General features: G+C 44.7%; 1 protein-coding gene across 7 annotated transcripts in view; it reads left to right on the top strand.

The window, feature by feature from the left end:
- The window catches only part of ptk2aa (protein tyrosine kinase 2aa), an 89,308-nt gene that overhangs the window by 44,950 nt on the left and 26,132 nt on the right, over positions 1-18,226 (top strand). For all 7 annotated transcript variants that reach the window (XM_030788402.1, XM_030788404.1, XM_030788401.1 and 4 more), the window contains 8 exons: positions 2,732-2,898; positions 6,634-6,721; positions 8,626-8,705; positions 8,840-8,902; positions 12,895-12,949; positions 16,153-16,293; positions 16,770-16,847; positions 17,536-17,643. In XM_030788402.1, coding sequence (XP_030644262.1) covers positions 2,732-2,898; positions 6,634-6,721; positions 8,626-8,705; positions 8,840-8,902; positions 12,895-12,949; positions 16,153-16,293; positions 16,770-16,847; positions 17,536-17,643 — 780 coding nt within the window. The remainder of the gene's footprint in view (positions 1-2,731; positions 2,899-6,633; positions 6,722-8,625; positions 8,706-8,839; positions 8,903-12,894; positions 12,950-16,152; positions 16,294-16,769; positions 16,848-17,535; positions 17,644-18,226) is intronic.

Genomic DNA, 18,226 nt, shown 5'->3' with positions numbered 1-18,226 from the left:
AAAAAAAAACTATTTCAATTTGGATTTTGCCTTAATCTGTTTACTTCGTTATCTGTGTTGGAGTAGGTTGTTTATCAGCTTAATTCAAATTGACTGCGTTTGTATTCGGGCTAGGCCCGGTCCCAAAGAGAAGAAAGCGTTTCATCAATTATTACTGTACTCTTAAGGATGTGACAGTGACATTGCAGCATAATGGCTTTGAAATGACAATTAATAATTTGCATGCAAATCGCTTTTCTTCCTAATTAAGCAGAGAGACTTTTTTTTCTTTCTTTCTTTTTAAATAGCTGTTTTTCATTTATGAATATGATACACGGTAACCAAATAGATTACATTGTTTTTTTAGTCAGTAGAGGTACTCACCTCATCTACTTGGACACACATACACACACACACACACACACACTCTCACACACACACACACACACACACACACACTCTCACACACACACACACACACACACACACACTCTCACACACCCACCCCATGGTATGTAGAACGCTAAAGCACATCGACCACGTCAACGTTCTTTGTAATGGGAACTGCTACCATTCATCATCTTGTTTTACTGTCTTTTGAAAGGATGCTACTGATCCATACCATCTGTTTTCCAACACACTGTCATTTTCAAACTCTATCTTTTTTTTTTCTCTCTTTTCTTTTGTCACTATTTTATTTTTCCCCCCTCTGCGAAATTTTCATTTGTGTTTGATTTTGTCGTTGGACGGTTCATTGTTGTCGTTCAACATTAGCAGCGTAAATGTTGACCATCCGCATACTCTGATTAATGTCAGCATTTGTTTCAAAATGTTTTGAGAGGCATTTGGAGCAACAATGAAGGAACATCATATTTCCATTTAATTCAGTGTTTAAAAAAAAAAAAAAAATACGATCGGTTTTACATTAGCATGCGAGTCGAAAGAGCTGCTATTGTGCTCTTAAGACTCTGTCATGCAAATCGAAACATCTGGGCCTCAGTAAACATTCTCAGACATTAAAATCTGGTGAGGTTAGGCCCGATCACTCTAATAGCAAACCTACAGCTGTTCCTGATTGCCCATAAACTGGCTTTTGTCACTAAGCTTCGGTGAGCGGTGGTTTTCATACCTCTAGAATGGTGGTAGTTTGCGTTTCACTGCAGTCGTTTTGAACTCTGGACTGTTTGAGATTTTGGTCCTCTGTTTGTAATGGTGAGCTCTGTCGCATGGGTAGGAGAGACTTAAAGAGGGAAGACGAGAGAACTGGCTTTTTTTGCTTTCGTGTAATTCGTTAAAACTGAATGTTAGCACTTTGCTGATGCTGTAAGTCGGGAGAATGGCTCTTGGTTTTTGAATAGCTTACCAGGAGACTCCCTGCTCCATTACCCCATACTCTCCAGCAGAACCCCTTCTCTTTTACTTATTCACTTCTATTGCCGTCCATCGTTCCAGACAATCCAGGTCCACCAATATCTCTCATTAAACCGGCCGTGACCGGCTGATTCAATTTCAAGCTATGCACAAAACAGGAAACAAACAACAGAAACAGGATTGCTCGTCTGTAGGGCTGCATCCCAAAGCTTTTTTTTTTCCTTTTGTTTTTTTTTTCTGCCTTCCTTGGCATTGTTCAGTTACACCCAATGACAGCTTGGGGGAAGAAAACAACGCTCAGAGTGTCCTTTTTTTTTTTTTTCGACAGCCTGCAGTCACAGATGTATAATGACTGACCTAGCTGACCTTCACAGCGTGTACGTGTAGTGTTTCTTATTCGGAGCGCCAAACTGCCAGCAGCGTGAGAGACTCCTCAGCACTGCTCAGATCCAATCCCTTCATCCGCAGAAGATGCCCAGTGATAGCCGTTACCCGCGTAACTGGGCCACATTTGGAACCCCTGGAGAACCTGGAAATTTGCGGTTGGCAGTTTTGTTGGTCTGGGTCTTCGTGATATGAAGTGAGAGATTACATAGCGTGTCATTGTAGTGGCAGTGCCAGGTTCCCCCCAAGGACGGTTTGATTGAATGTGACCTGAATGTGGCTTGAGCCTCATTTTCGTTTCCTGTTTTACCCATTAGGTCTCCAGCCTGGAGACCTGCCATGGCAACCGTATCACTGTTATGGCAACCGTGATGAGTGCCATGGCAATGACTTGGGTAACTCAGTGAGAATGTTAAGGCCTGTCCAGGACTTCGCTGCAGGACTGTAGTGGACCAGAGACCATGTAGAGAAGACGAGATGGAGGCCATGTCACTGTGTGTTTCAGGAAAATAAACGTTAAAATGTTTGTCATGTCTTTAAAGGTTTTTAAAGGAGTTTGTGTTATTGCGAGGTGTATTCTAAATAAAATTCCATTTTTTTGGATTGCTCCTGTACTTTCGTTTTTGGAATACCTTCTGCGCCTTTCGTCTTCGGAATACCTTCCATTCCAGTTCCCGTCAGAATACATGAAAAATTGAAGTGGAATTTGCAGCTTCTCAGTCCAGGACAATGATGTGTCGACCTCTGTGCGCTCTTTCTCTGTGTAAAAGACAAACCTGCGAACCTGTGTTTGTGTGTGTGCATGTGCAATTTCATTTTTGGAATACCATTCTGCAAAAATTCCATTCCAGTTTCCATTGGATTACATGAAAAATTGGAGAGGAATTCACAGCTTCACAGTCTTGGACAATGATGTGTTGATCTCTGTTTGCTTTTTATCTCTGTAAAAGACAAACATGTGAACCTGTGTGTGTGTGTGTGTGTTTTGTCTGTGTAGGGCATCATTCAGAAGATCGTGGACATCCATAAGGTGAAATGCGTGGCGTGTTTCGGGCTCCGCCTCAGTAACGTGCAGTCGGGCGAGGTTCACTGGCTCCACCCAGATATGGGCGTGTCCCACGTGAGGGAGAAGTATGAGCAGAACAAGCCTCAAGATGAGTGGAGGTAAGAAACACCCCTCACACACTGTCACATGGCCAGCAACATCCAAACAACTACATGTTTTACAGTTGCATCAGGGTGTCATGGGTAGATATACTTATGAGTGTGTGCGTGTGTGTGTGTATGAGTGTGTGTGTGTGTATGAGTGTGTGTGTGTGTATGAGTGTGTGTACGTGTATGAGTGTGTGTGTGTGTGTGTATGAGTGTGTGTACGTGTATGAGTGTGTGTGTGTGTGTGTGTATGAGTGTGTGTGCATGTGTGCGTGTCTGTGTGCATGCGTGTGCTTGTGTGAGTGTGTGTGTGTGTGTACGTGTGTGTGTGCATGTGTGTTCAGTGTCAAGACATCAACCACTTGTCCTCTCACTTGTTGGGTACAAGAACAAGAATTACACCCTCATACCTCAGAGAACCACTGGATAGATGGCTCTCTCTCTCTCTCTCTCTCTCTCTCTCTTTCTCTCTCTTTCTCTTTCTCTCTCTCTCTTTCTCTCTCTCTCTCTCTCTCTCTTTCTCTCTCTCTCTCTCTCTCTCTCTCTCTCTTCTCTCTCTCTCTCTCTCTCTCTCTCTCTCTCTCTCTCTTTCTCCCTCCCTCTCTCTCTATCGTTTTCTCTCTGAAAGCCTGAAACATTGCACAACCATCCCCACCAGCCACATCAGGTTGGTGTAAATGAACCAGCCTTGCCTTTATTCATTCATTCTCTCAACCATGAAAGGACCTTCAGTGTTACTCGCACATAACAAAAGTTTTTCTTACACTGATCCCCTTGAATGGCCAACCCCCATGCTGTTTGTTTTGGCTCTTTGTTGGTTTTATTGACAGCCAATGCTTCAACGCCTTCAGTCGTCAGGAGAATTAGAGTATGAGGGATTTGTGGTAATTTCTCCTCTCCTCTCCTCTCCTCTCCTCCTCCATTAGAGCGGTCAAAGAAAGAGCTAAAAACAAAAGCTGAATGTGAAAGCTGTGAAAAGCGTGCTGGTAAGTTTGCGATAGAGCGGTCCCACACGGCTCAGCGCTTCGGTAGGTCAGTGGAACATCTGCCGCTTTGTCAGACTGAAGAACAGAGACGGCCTGCCCGAGGATGCTGTCACTCCAGTTCGTTCATACGGTCTCGTGCGGGCAGACGTGAGCGAGCGAAAGTCTTTGTGACTTCACACACACTCTCATACGTCGTGAGTGAGTGTGTGCCTGTCTCATCAGGCAGTCATTCCGTCTGCTGTTTTAAAGGAGACACGGAGACAGAGAGGGAGAGAGAGAGAGAGGATTACAACATACAGTTTAGTACTTTTATTTTATGCTAAACATGCTCACCACGTGTTCATATCTTGTGAAGTGAATTCTGGAATGTTTTTCCTTTAAAGAGCTAGTTTCAGGAATGTTCCTTCAGAGGTTTGCTCAGTATTCACAGTTTGTTCTGTATGTAACAGGGGGAGGGTGGAGATTTTTTATCGTGAGAAATCTCCGTATCGCTCACGTTCAGCAAGTCCTCCCTCACTGCAGTGTTTTTACTGAATCCTGAAACGCGACTTACTTGTCTGTACGTTCATCCGTCAATGACGTCTCCTGTTTCCCTCTCTCTCTCTCTCTCTCTCTCTCTCTCTCTCTCTCTCTCTCTCTCTCTCTCTCTCTCTCTCTCTCTCTCTCTCTCTCTCTCTACCTCGCTGCTTCCTCTCCTCTGAGAGTTGAGTAGACCTTAGCGAGGATGTCTTTGTTAGACAGGAGTCTCTGTGTTTCTGGCCTACGGTGGTGTTGTAATCAGATGAAAAGAGCCGCCTTAGGCGACCAGAGGGAATGTGAAAACAGCGTGTATCAGATCAGAGTGAAACATAACTTAACTCCGAGCATAATACATGAAGGACAAGATGATTCTAAAGCCAGTAACCGCCACACTGGGAGCTAAAAGCGCCTCTATCGATTACACTAAACGGGAACATCATATTAGCTATCCTGTACCTCTACTGGATGACATCCCTACCTTCGTGGTTTTTTTGTAAACCCACCAGAGGAAGCGTGTCGTCCCTGAGGCGCTGGTGTTTGTCCCACCTGACCTGTCGGGGCATGTCAGGTTAGGATGGTGTCATCTGCACTCAGGGAGCGTTTGAAGTGAGGTAGAATAGGAGAATCTGGCCTACATGCCCACAGGGGGGGAAAAAAAAGAAAAAAAAAACGTACCTATTGTTAAGGGTTTTCAGCGCTGTGAGTTAGAGCCATGTCAGATTGAGTTGAAGCTCTTTGTGTGTGTGTGTGTGTGTGTGTGTGTGTAAGGGGGGGGGGGGGCTGTGTGTGTAGGTGTGAGTGCCTGATATAAAGGTTGTATGATGTCATCGCAAGCTAGAGTGGTAGGATGTGGGTTATTTTTAAAGAACCTCTACAAAACCCATTTATCACATCAGAAAATCCCTTGAGGGTGAGCAAGGAATGCTGGGATATCTGATACCTCCCCGGCCCAGAAAAGAAGGAAAGAAAATGGTAATCTTAAGTTCCTGCCTCCTGCATTATCTGTTTATCATTAACAAAGGATATTGTGTGTGTTCATGGAAGCGTGTGTGTGTGTGTGTGTAAAAAAACACCAAATCCTCAGTCATTCCTCATTAACAGGTCTGTATGGTTCCTTGAGATGAACTTACATAAAAGGGCCAATCTGAACATTGCCCTGGATAGAGTCAATTACCATGTCTGACTCATGTCATCAGATAGAGTTGCTCATAAACTTGGTGAATGCATTAGTTTTTATCGTGAAGCACAGGCTTTGATTAATAAAATGACGTTTCATTGCACCTTTTTATAAGGTTGTGGCCAAAGTTTGATGAAACACATACCTTAATGCTGTGTAGCTGATCTGGTTTTACTCCAAATCTTTTGCTCATTCACCTGGTGTCCAGATTACCAGAGGTGCAGGTCTGTTGAGCCAGTCAAAGGATTCGGTTGCTATAGGAATTACATTTGTAATTCTGATGCTTTGGAACGAGGCGACAGAACACTCTGTCAGCCAATTAGAGCCTCTAAGCTATGATGGCAGCCGGATTGATGAGGTGAAGATCTATTGGCAAAAGTTTCTCTCTCTCTCTCTCTCTCTCGCTCTCACACACACACACACACACACACACACACACACACACGCTCGTTGAGAGCGGGCTGAATCAATTGCGGTCTCTCTCTGCCACTGTCTTCTCTCTGTCTCTCTGTCTCACTCATTATGTCATGTACTCCTGCAATGTTTCTCTTTCTTTGATGAGGTTTGGGTTGAAAAAAGAAGCTCAGCATACATGCTGCCTGTGCTTTGTACTGTCAGTGTGTGTGTGTGTGTGTCTGTGTGTGTGTCAGTGTGTGTTTGAGTGTGAGTGTGTGTGTGTGTGTGTGTGTCAGTGTGTGTTTGAGTGTGAGTGTGTGTGTGTGTGTGTGTGTGTGTCTATGTGTGTGTGTCTGTGTGCGTGTGTGTGTCTGTGTGTGTGTGTCTGTGTGTGTGTGTGTGTCTGTGTGTGTGTGTCTGTGTCTCTGTGTGTGTCTGTGTGTGTGTGTGTGTATGTGTGTGTATCTGTGTGTGTGTGTGTGCGCGTGTGAGTGAGACAGGGATGGAAGATGTGAACTGAGAGTGGGAGTCTCGTTGTTTGAATCTGCACTCTAACCTCTTTGAAATCTCAGTCACACACTCACTTTGATAAACTATTCCCAACCAGCTGAAAGCTCTCTCTCTCTCTCTCTCTCTCTCTCTCTCTCTGTCTCTCTCTCTCTCTCTCAGGTATGAATTGCGGATCCGCTACCTGCCAAAGGGCTTCCTGAATCAGTTTAGTGAAGACAAACCGACGCTGAACTACTTCTATCAGCAGGTAAAAGATGGAGGAGACTCTCAGAGGAAAAATACACCAAAACCAAACAGCACAAACAACAGCAACAAACTCAAAACATCACTCATCTCTCTGCTCAGTCAGGACCGTTCTCTCTGTGTGAAAGACTGACTGTGTCCAGTCTGATTTGTTCATTAACTGTCCTGTGAGAATGTACTCTTTTTATTTGTGCTGCAGTTATGTGACCATATAAAGACGGTCAGCATTTAAAAAAAGAAAAGAGAGAAGATCAGCACTGTGTCTGTTGAGCCCAGCTCTTGATTCGACGGGAGTTTCTCTCAGAGATAGCATGACATGCAGGTGTCTGTGTTTACACTGGGGACACAACGTTTGTCGCAACTGTGACCAGGAGTGTGTGTTTATACTGGGAACAGAAAGTTTGTCCAGCAGTGTGCCAACTGTATGGGAATGTGGCATATAACTACACTGCTAGAGTAGATATCTCAGTCTAACGAATGTGTGTCTGTGTCTGTGTCTGTGTTTGTATGTGCTGGTGAAGCAGCACACATCTGTGAAGGACACCAGTATGTAAACAGACTGTCCCTGCAGACAGATGGAGATGCTGTGTGTCATAGCTGCAAGCTTGGTGTGTGTGTGTGTGTGTGTGTGTGTGTGTGTGTGTGTGTAAACATGTTTGTGTGTCTATGCGTGTTTGTGTGTGCATGTGTGTGGGTGTGTTTATGTGTGAGCCTGAGTGTGTTGTCTGTGTGAGTGTGTGTGTCTTTATATGTGTTTGTGTATGTCTGTCTGTGTGTATGTGTGAGTGTGTTTGTGTATGTCTGTCTGTGTGTATGTGTGAGTGTGTGTGTGTGTGTGTCTCTGTATGAGTGTGTGTGTCTTTCTATGTGTTTGTGTATGTCTGTGTGTGTGTGTGTGTGTGTGTGTGTGTGTGTGTGTGTGTCAGGGCTGAACTGGGTCAGTGTGTCTGCTGCTCTGGGCGTCTCTCTCCAGACGGTTGTTGAGGAAGACACTGTTTTACTTCACAGAGTGAAACATCTGAGCTCCAGACCTGGGGGATTTCACTACACTTCTGACTGCCTGTTCAGTTCTTACACAGACCCTCAAGACAGCTCTCCTTGTGTGTGTGTGTCACATTAACACTAACGGAGGAGAAACGGGTTGACAAGGCAGCTGAGCATACTAAGATAAACACGGCAGAAGGGAGGCATTTTAACTGACCACAGACGCTTTAAAAAGGGGATAGTTCATCATCTCTCACAATAGCAGCTTTTCTCCGTGTTGTGGAAGAGAACGGGCTTTGTGAATTGGCAGGTGTTACACGCTTTGTCAAACCCGACCAGTCGACAGGGGCATGGTGCTTCTCGAACAATGTGATTTACTCTCTCTCTCTTTTCCTCTCTCGCCCTCTGGTCTTTTGTTAACGCATTGTGGTCGCAAACATCTGCTCTCTCTCTCTCTCTCTCTCTCTCTCTCTCTCTCTCTATCTCTCTCTTTCTCTCTGTGGACAGACTCAGTGACCTATCTGACTGTGAATTACAGCTCTTTCCACTCCTTTACAGCCCTGCTTTTTGGCTTTTCATTCTTATCTGTTAATCCCTCCCTCGTTCCGTTTGTGTAGTTTACGACTACTGCCCCGCCTCTGTCTCTCCCTCTCTCTCTCCCTCTCTCTCTCTCTCTCTCTCTCTCTCTCTCATGTGAGGTACCAGACAAATGTTTTGTTATTCATACATTTTGACAGTTCTTCGGATGTGGCGTCAGGTCCAGAGACAGAAGGCACTGAGGCGTCATTCCCTTAAACCTTAACTCTCACCCTCTCATCATCACCCTAGTCCCCCGTTATCACTGTCGTCCGTCTCAAAACCCGCTGGGGGGTCGTGCTGGCCTGATACGAGCTAACGAGACTGCGTGCTGTTGTCTTTGTCCAGGTGAAGAGTGACTACATGTTAGAAATCGCAGATCATGTGGAACAGGAAATAGCCCTAAAGCTTGGATGTCTGGAGATCCGGTGAGTTTATCCTTTCGTTCAAACATGCACGTTCCAGGTCCTCTTCAGACGTTACTGTCACCTTCAATACAAATGAAACTGCTTTGGTTTGCGTGTCTTAACAGAAGTTACTTCTTTCTCCCTTTTCATTACAGGAGATTTTTTAGAGAGATGAGGGGAAACGCCTTGGATAAGAAATCTAATTATGAACTGTTAGAGTAAGTGGGTTTTTCTTTCTTTCTTTCTTTCTTTCTTTCTTTCTTTCAGTGAGGCAGCACATAAGCTCTCAACTCAAGTGATAACATTGACAAAGCCAACACGTTGTTTCTGGGGAGAGGATCGTATTCTACATATTGAATGGCTTGGTCAATGAGAGCATGATTAGGCAGGTTCTGTGTGTGTACCAATCGATTGTTCCGCTGTCGGGAATGAAAACGGTTAATGCTGTAGAAGATGAGTCATGGATTATTCCAAAAGAATCCGATACCTTACGAATTGATCATTGAAAGGAGACATTAATACCACACACAAACATTTTCAACCAGAGACCTACGGGTAATATAACGTGTCTGTACTCAAAGACTTAACCAAAGAATTACGCAGATAACACACCTGGCTGAGTTTTAAATGGGGAGCATTGTGTGAGAATCCTTGGTTCTTTACTCTCCTTCTTTGAAAAATCAAACAAACAGTGATTCAGATGCTTCCTGATGTTTCACCAGAAGCTTAACCAGCAAAGGGGAAGACCTCGTAAGTTTCTCAAGGAAATATTAACTACATCGGTAGCTGAGAATTTCACTGATTTTTAAATGTAACTAAACATTCTAGTAACTCTGAAGTGAAAGTTAAACTGATTTAAATGGAACCAAACATTCTAGGAACTCTGAACTGAAGGTTAAACTGATTTAAATGGAGCCAAACTTTCTGGGAACTCTGAACTGAAGGTTAAACTGATTTAAATGGAACCAAACATTGTAGGAACTCTGAACTGAAGGTTAAACTTATTTAAATGGAACCAAACATTGTAGGAACTCTAAAGTGAAGGTTAAACTGATTTAAATGGAACCAAACATTGTAGGAACTTTAAAGTGAAGGTCCTAGCACTCCCTCCCCTTACATTAGACCAGACCGATGTTGTTGCCTTCATTCCATTCTCCTGGCCCTTCACCGGTGTGCTGCCACGAGAGGAAAATCTCAGGACAAGGGTTTGAACTCAGTGGTTGTAAAGGGGGTCAGAGGACTAGGCCTTAAAGCTGTTTGTTATAAACCATGTTTACCAGTTCTTCCTCTCAGGCCCTAAGCGAGGCTTTGTAATCAGTAAAATCACCCCCCCCCCCCCCCGTCCCCTTTTCTCTTTACTCTCTGGATTGGAAATGTGATAAATGGGGGCATGTCATGCTTCCTCAAACCCACCGTTCCCCGTAATGAGTCGAGAGTTGTTGTCCCAGCAGCGACTATAGAGGCCCTCACAATACACGTGGAATTCCAGGTCATTCCAGTCTCCTCTGGAATCTGTAGGGCAGCGTTCCGCGTTTCCGTATTCCGCTGGTATTCCAGCGCCGGCTCCATCATTACCGTCCCTCCAGCGTGTGTGCCCGGGCCACACCGTGGCATCCACCGCTCGGAGCCAGGATTCTGACGCCCGTCTTTGGGGAAATTAATCCTCCAGTTCCAGTGACACAGAGCGGGGAGCATGGCTGTTTGTCTGACGCCTGTGGGAAAGTGGGTTTGCATGTTGCGCGGCGGGAGATAGGGAACGCTGGCTGGAGGTTTGGCTCCATACACACCAAAAAAAAAAAAAGACAAGAAAAACTAAGGAGAAAACCTGCACAGTTAATACACCCATTAGAACAGAGAAATTTCCTTATCTGTATTTGAAATGTGGAGTTCTCTGTGTGGGGAAGGTGGTGTGATGGTGGAGTTTTCTGTGCTGGGAAGGTGAAATTTTCCGTGTTGTGACGGTGAAATTTTCCACGCTGTGAAGGTGAAATTTTCCGTGTTGTGAAGGTGAAATTTTCCACGCTGTGAAGGTGGAGTTTTCCGTGTTGTGAAGGTAGAGTTTTCCATGGTGTTACTGTGGAGTTTTCTGTGTTGGGAAGGTGGATTTAATGGAAGGGTGTTGACCATGCCAACTAACAGTGTACCTTTAGAGCAGTGATGGTCCAGCTCAGTGCTAATATAGACACAGTTTGTTTGTGTGGATTTTTTTCCCCTTTGGCTCTTCTCCTCTGCTTTAACGTGACCTTATCATAGCTTGTGAGAGAATTCGTTATGTGTAGAGATGAAATACTCAGTCTTTGGTGGGGAACTATGTAACACTGGCCCTGCTACAATGTCTCCAGTTTACTCCCTCCTCTACACACACACACACACACACACACACACACACGCATGCACTCACACAAACACACACACACACACACACACACACACGCATGCACTCACGCGCGCGCGCACACACACACACACACACACACACGCGCGCGTGCACACACAGACGCATGCACTCACGCACACACAAACATATGCGCACACACAAATGCATGCACTCACGCACACTCACACACACACACACACACATGCACTCTCACACACACACACTCACACGCACACACACAATCACACACACATGCACTCTCTCACACACACAGACACACATGCACACACTCATGCACACACTCTCACACACACATACTGCACAAACGCATATCTATACACATGCTCACACACTCAAACAAACTCTGCAGTGATTTATTTATTTGTGTGTCTAGTTTTTTAGTACAGTTTTTGATGGAATCTTTTTTCCCTCCCCACCTCTCTCTCCCTCTCGCTCTCGCTCTCTCTCTCTCCCTCTTTCCCTCTCTCCTTTACTTTGAGGAAACCAGTTGAAATGTAGTTGTCTGCCATGGAATATGGGCCCGGCCCAATAAAGGAGATTCTGAATTCTCTCTTTCTCTCTGTCTGTCTGCGTGTCAGCTCCCCTCTCTTCATTCTCTAAACTGTGACCAGGCAGAGAAAAGCAGTGTATTGTTACAGAATCACAAAAGCAGAGCCTCTAATGAACATTCATGCCCCGCCATTGCATTCCAGAGTACTGTTCACACACACACACACACACACACACACACACACACACACACACACACACGTGCTGATGTTAGTTCCAGGTCACTCAGTCCAAATGCCCCACAGACACACAGCAGTGTACTGATCCACAGGGGGCGGGAGGGGGCAGAGGGTTCAAACCAATCAGAATCCACTTCCAATCTGAGTGACAGCTACCAAAGGCACAGCCATGGGGTGGCTTGCAACAACCCGGTGGCCTGCTCAGATTACAGAGACGTTTGGGAGACAGGAATACGGAGGGGTTTTTTTTTCCTTTCTTTTTTAATTGTTTCAGTTATTTCCAATCTGGTTTTTTAAACTCTTCTAACAGAGACCAAAACAACACTCTTCTTCCACATGTCTGTCTTTCCCCTCATGCTGTGAGGCGAAGGTTTATCAGTGCACCTCTGTAGACTGACGGCTTCTCGTTGGCAGGGTCCGTAACGGGGCGAGATGGATTGGGCTGGAAATGTGGCAGGCACTGTGTGAACCCAAAAAATGGGTGATGGAGCAGCTCAGATTTAACAAGTGCTCTTTTCATTGAGAGTCAATGATGAAAAGATTGGGAGATTTATTGGCCTTTAAAACTGGGCCTTAACTCTCTAAAATCTCTAAATATCTCTCTCTCTCTCTCTCTCTCTCTCTCTCTCTCTGTCTCTCTCTCTGTCTCCCCCTCAGTCCCCAGTGGGTCTCTTTCTTCCTAAGTCATGTTTTTTAAACATACCGTTTTCATTTGCTGCTCTCTCTGGTAGGATTTTTTCGTTGGATTTTAAGTCTAATTTTTACAGTATCGCGTTACTTTTCACTGCTCATATTCAGTGACTGTTCAGTAACACCAGATCCCACCGTTTAGTCCTCTATCCCTCCATCCATCCACCCTGTCATCCTCTCTCTTTCTCTCTCTCTAATCGTATAAAGACAACTGTCTTCTCCAAATGGATGTCTTCCTCTGGAGTCCGATGGCTATCGCAGATGGACTCCGACGTCCTTTGAGGATTGCCGTTCAGCGTTTCGGTGCCGGTCTCTCTGGTGCCTGTTTAAACAGTCTGAGTTGAGTGGGTAATTATCCGTCAAACTTTACAATCTCCGTTTCCATTTTTCACAGGAAAGACGTGGGCCTCCGAAGATTCTTCCCCAAGAGCCTGTTAGACTCTGTCAAGGTGAGTTACTCGCTGTTAAACAAACAAACAAACAAACAAACAAAAAATCATTGAATAATGTTTATAAAACTCACAAAGTTTAACCTTCATTTTAACGCGGACTTGACTTGTCGAAAATGCAATCAGGTGCAAACGCGCGACCAAAGACATCCCCAAGCCAACCATTCGATCAGACAGAAAGAAAAGTGAGGTTTTACATCGATCATTTTCAGGCAGCCTCGTAAGCAAACAGAGACTGTTGTTTTTAAGGGGTTTGCGTTCCCCTTTTCGCTAAAGTTGTTTGTTAAGTGGACTGTCTCGCAGCGTTAGGCTTCGTCTCAGTCATGCGGAGCTTTGGCCTAATTCTGCCTCCTCCACACAGGCCTGTGGGGAAAACACCTCCCCCCTTTTCCTCCGAATCCCAGAGAACTACCCCCTACCCCCACTCGTCCATCTGTCATATCTGTCCCAGCCAGCTTCATCCAACCAAACTTTAAAGAGACCAGTGCGTTCCTATATTTGTAGAAAAGGGGGGGGGGGCAGAAACACTGAACAAATGTAGACCAGTCAAGTTGTTTAGAGTGAGCTTCATTTAACAGGTGTGTACTGAATCAATTCACATTAAACTGTGTACTAGGTATATAAGCATGGGTGTTCAGTAGTTAGGTACAGTGTCTAACTTGAAAAGCCAGGGACCAAAAAAGGTCTGAGACAAGGAGTCTGTGCTCTGACAGTATCTGATGTAAAAAGTGTAATAAGAGGAGAACTGAATTGAATTGAATTGAATTGCATTTGTCCAGACTGCACTGAGCTACATTGAATCAAACTGAATCAAATTGGACTGGACTGCTCTGGATTCAGTTTAACTGAATTGAGTCAAATGGAATGGAATGCAACTGAATTTAACTGAATTTAACTGAATTAGATTGTATTGAATAATCTGAATCAAACTGATCTGAATTGAAGTGAATTGAATGAGTAATAACTATCCTGAGCAAACAGTACAAGGTACATTGCTGTGCTCTTCGTTTTGGGCGAGGTGACCATGTGATCAGCGAGCCCCTGGGTCAGGTCATATATGATGAGTGGGGGGGGGGAGACAGCACACGTGTGGGCGTCACGGCACAATGCGTCAGGCGTGAAACTAAGACCCGAATTCTGACCCTCTGTTGCCTGAGAGTGGCAGATGCTTCGCCTGGAGGGAAAGAGAGTAGGAGGAGAGGGTGGGGTGTAGTTGACCCTGGGGGTCATCACCTCCCTAAAGTGTGTGTGTGTGTGTGTGTGTGTGTGTGTGTGTGTGTGTGTGTTCAGAGAGGTGAATACCCCTCCCCCACTTTCAAAGACTAATGAGGAATCACTTCAGTGCCTTTTGTTTAAAAGGAACGTGCACCCTTTACCCCCTACCCCTCAGTTCGCATGTGTGTTGTTAGCTTTTAGCATCAACGTTTTTTGTTTCTTCCTAACAATCCCTTACCATAGCCACCCTGTTCCATACTGTGCATGTAGAAAGATTAAAGATGTAACCTTCATTTCTTAGAAATGTGTATTTATACGAGTGCTCTAATACTGTAGGACTGTGTGTGTGTGTGTGTGTGTGTGTGTGTGTTTCCTCTACAGGGCAGAGTTAATGTGATTATTCGTGTTATTCCCTTCACTGGACTGACTTTATTAGACGACAGATGGGCCTTGGTCATAATATTACTGCGAACTCAATCAAATCCAGCAATAAAGGAAATGATTGATTATGCTAATGTGACATTTGAATAATTAACTCTATTTGCTCCTCCCTGGAATGTCTGGGTTAATGCATTGAAGAGCCATTCACACAGAGAAGACAGACAAAGATTAATCTTTAACTGGTCCTCTCACAAGTCAATATCAGAGCCGGTTAAAAACAGTTTAAACCAACACAGCTGTACCTTTTTTTTTTGCCTCAAAGGGGATTATAATTGTCTGAGAACGTTTGCAGTGGGATGATGTAAAATATTCATTATTTTTTGACCTTGCATTGAAACTGTTCCCATGATGCCTTGGGAGATGAAAGGGGAGACGCACAGAGATACACTTCCTGTCCGGATGGGCGGCTGTCCCATTAACTGACTAGTCATGTCCAGGACACTGTGTGCTTGATATGATCTGTGTGTGTGTGTGTGTGTGTGTGTGTGTGTGGATTCTTGGAATACCATCCATCCGTCCTCCTCCCTGTTTTCCCCCATCCATTAGACTGCGTGGAGGGAATTCCCCTTTAAAATGGGACATTAAGCCAAGCTCAGTGGGATACAGACAGAGCCGGATGTGGAAATACATCCAGATGTGATTGGATTTAATGGACAAGCATTAAGCTGCCAAGCTGTCACTGCTGGATCCCTCATAGACTTCATATGACACGCTTAATCAGACACACACACACACACACATCTCATAGACTTCATATGACAGGCTTTTTCAGAGAGAGAGTTTTATGTCTTTGCTTTTCACATGTATTTTACTACACTGCCGGGGAAAAAGATAGATCGCTCACGAAGTTAAAGAGATGACGTATTTTCTCTTAGTTCCAGACATACTAGATAGCTTGATTGGAGTAAGAGAGCAGAAATAATTGTTTTTACAGGTCAAATTAAAATGCAATTTCATGTGCGTTTAGAACGAATCATCTTTTCTTGGTCGCATATACTCTGGAAATGTCTTTGGTGCATTTCTTGGCGTGTTCATGGATTATGACAGGTATCGATCTATATGGATACTGATAAGAACGGCAGTTTGCCCTGCTGTCTCCTGAGTGCGTGCGTATGTGTGTGTGTGTTGCATTAACAACTCATGATTCATCTCATTGACCGAGACCCCTGTTCAAATACATACCCAAGTCACATGACCAAAATCAATACCACCCCTGGCCCAGTGACTGTCTCTCCCTGTAACTGAGTTAGGGCTGTTCTCACACAGTTAAGATGCCTGAGTGCCGATTATCAGCTGTGCTGTGGCACAAATGGCTTCTGTTAGGATGTGAGTGTCATAGTTGCCTTCCTCTAACTATACATCAACACAGTGGAGGTACCAGGCGGTCAGTCTGTCTGGTGGTGTAATGGTTACTGTCTGTTTTGTAATGTTTCAAATAAAATGGCTTAGAATGCTCTCTCTCTCTCTCTCTCTCTCTCTCTCTCTCTCTCTCTCTCTCTCCCTCTCTCTCTCTCTCTCTCTCTCTCTCCCTGTATTTGTCCGTTCAGGCTAAAGCGCTGCGGAAACTCATACAGCAGACGTTTAAACAGTTCGCCAACATGAACGACGAGCAGAGTATCCTCAAGTTCTTCGAAATCCTGTCCCCTATTTACAGATTTGATAAGGAGTGTTTTAAATGCGCCCTGGGGGTAAGTGTTTTCTTGTTAATTGTGTGTGTGTGTGTGTGTGTGTGTGTGTGTGTGTGTGTGTGTGTGTGTGAGAGTGAAGAAAATTCGAAGACTTGTTCGTGCTATTTTCAGGATAGAAGATTTGATTTGTGTGTTTGTGCATGTGTATGTATCTGTGAAATAATTGGCTTGTAGTGCCCCCTAGTGGATGTCAGGGGAACAGAACAGCTTGACTGTGAAAATAACTTTGACAAACTGTGAAATACACCAGGCCAGATTGACATTAGCAGTCCATTTGTTAGTTGCTAGTCTGATAACAGAGTGCAGAAACAATAGTGTCAACAGTATTTAGTCATTCTCACAAGCATATTGGGTGAAGAAACAAACTTTTGAACTTGCTCTTATACTCTGTAACATCTCATTCTCTCTCTCTCTCTCTCTCTCTCTCTCGCTCTCTCTCTCTCTCTCCTCTCTCTCTCTCTCTCTGTTTTAATCAGTCGAGTTGGGTGATATCAGTGGAGCTGGCCATAGGGCCAGAAGAGGGCATCAGTTACCTGACTGATAAAGGATCAACAGTGAGTGGAGTCAGATTCCTCCAGCACTACACCCTCGACTCAATCCCAAATGCAACACGCTCATGCAGAAAACATGAACAAAACCTTCGAATGGCTTGTGAATGCCACTGGACAGTGACACATCGAGAAGAAATTTCTTCCCCCAGTTGATAAAGTCAAAACGTTTTGCCACAGTTTAATGTCTCCTGTTTCAGTTTTCTGGCCACTTCCACACCTAAAATCCACCAACATTCCGGAACACCCTAGAACATTCCAAATTCTTAACCTCATACTGTCCTCAGGAGTCAGTCGGAGTTCTTCACTGGAGGCTGAAAAAATGCCTCCCCCCCCCCCCTAAAATGAAAGGATTAGATTTTCTGCTTGTTATAGAGCTAGGAGACCGCCAGTCTAATAGAAAGCTATTTCTGGAGGTAAATCTGCCTCTCTTCTCTGTAAACACACACCAAGGCAAAAAAAAAAACCCAACAGAAAAAAAACTGGGATGTCTCAAACAGAGACCTCTTAAAAAGTGTGACCTTTTTTTCCCACAGTCGCTCACTTTGCAAACACCTTGAGTAAACAAACATGATTTAAAAAAAAAAAAAAAAAGATGATACATCGGTACAAAAAGCCAAAGATCTTCTTCACACAGAACTTTAACTAACCGGTGATGCCTCACGAGCCGTCCTTCTGTCCCTCGCCCTTTCAGCCCACCCACCTGGCCAACTTCACGCAGGTCCAGACCATCCAGTACTCCAATGTGGAGGAGAAGGAGAGGAAGGGCATGCTGCAGCTGGATGTGGCCGGGGCAGCGGAGGTCAGTACCACACGGTTCTTCACAGGGTCATGTCCCAGAGCGCAGTGCAGCAAAAGCCTGACACGCCCAGCTTTTCCTTCTCTCTGCCCACAGAGCACGATACCAACATCATCATCATCATCATCATCTCCCAATACATGGCTTTTAGCGTAGTCTAACGTGGAGAGACACAGGGTAGTACAGTACAGTGTAGTGTACTGTAGTGTTTTACAGTGTTATGTAATAGCATGTACTGTATGTACTGTATCAGGTTATTGGTTACAGATTACAGAATATAGATATTCCATGAAGCTGTAAACTCCGCCGTGGTGTTTGGAGAAGTAGAGTCATTTATCTGAATGATGTGAGTCCATTTCCGAAGCGCGTTGGTAGAGAAGGGAAACGTGTCAGTGAGAATGTCCATTTGCCACAGAGCATTTCCATTAGGCTGTATTTCCCATCCGGACCGCTCCCTGTAAGCTCTGTGCTCTTACAGTAAATCTATAGGCCCCATCCTGTGTGTGTGTGTATGTGTGTGTGTGTGTGTGTGTGTGTGTGTGTGTGTGTGTGTGTGTGTGTGTGTGTGTGTGTGTGTGAAAAGAGC

Source organism: Chanos chanos, chromosome 12 (assembly GCF_902362185.1).
Source record: "Chanos chanos chromosome 12, fChaCha1.1, whole genome shotgun sequence".
In the NCBI taxonomy this organism is placed as follows: domain Eukaryota; kingdom Metazoa; phylum Chordata; class Actinopteri; order Gonorynchiformes; family Chanidae; genus Chanos; species Chanos chanos.
Note: the sequence above shows the minus strand (reverse complement) of the source record. Positions and strands in the feature narration are given on the sequence as shown.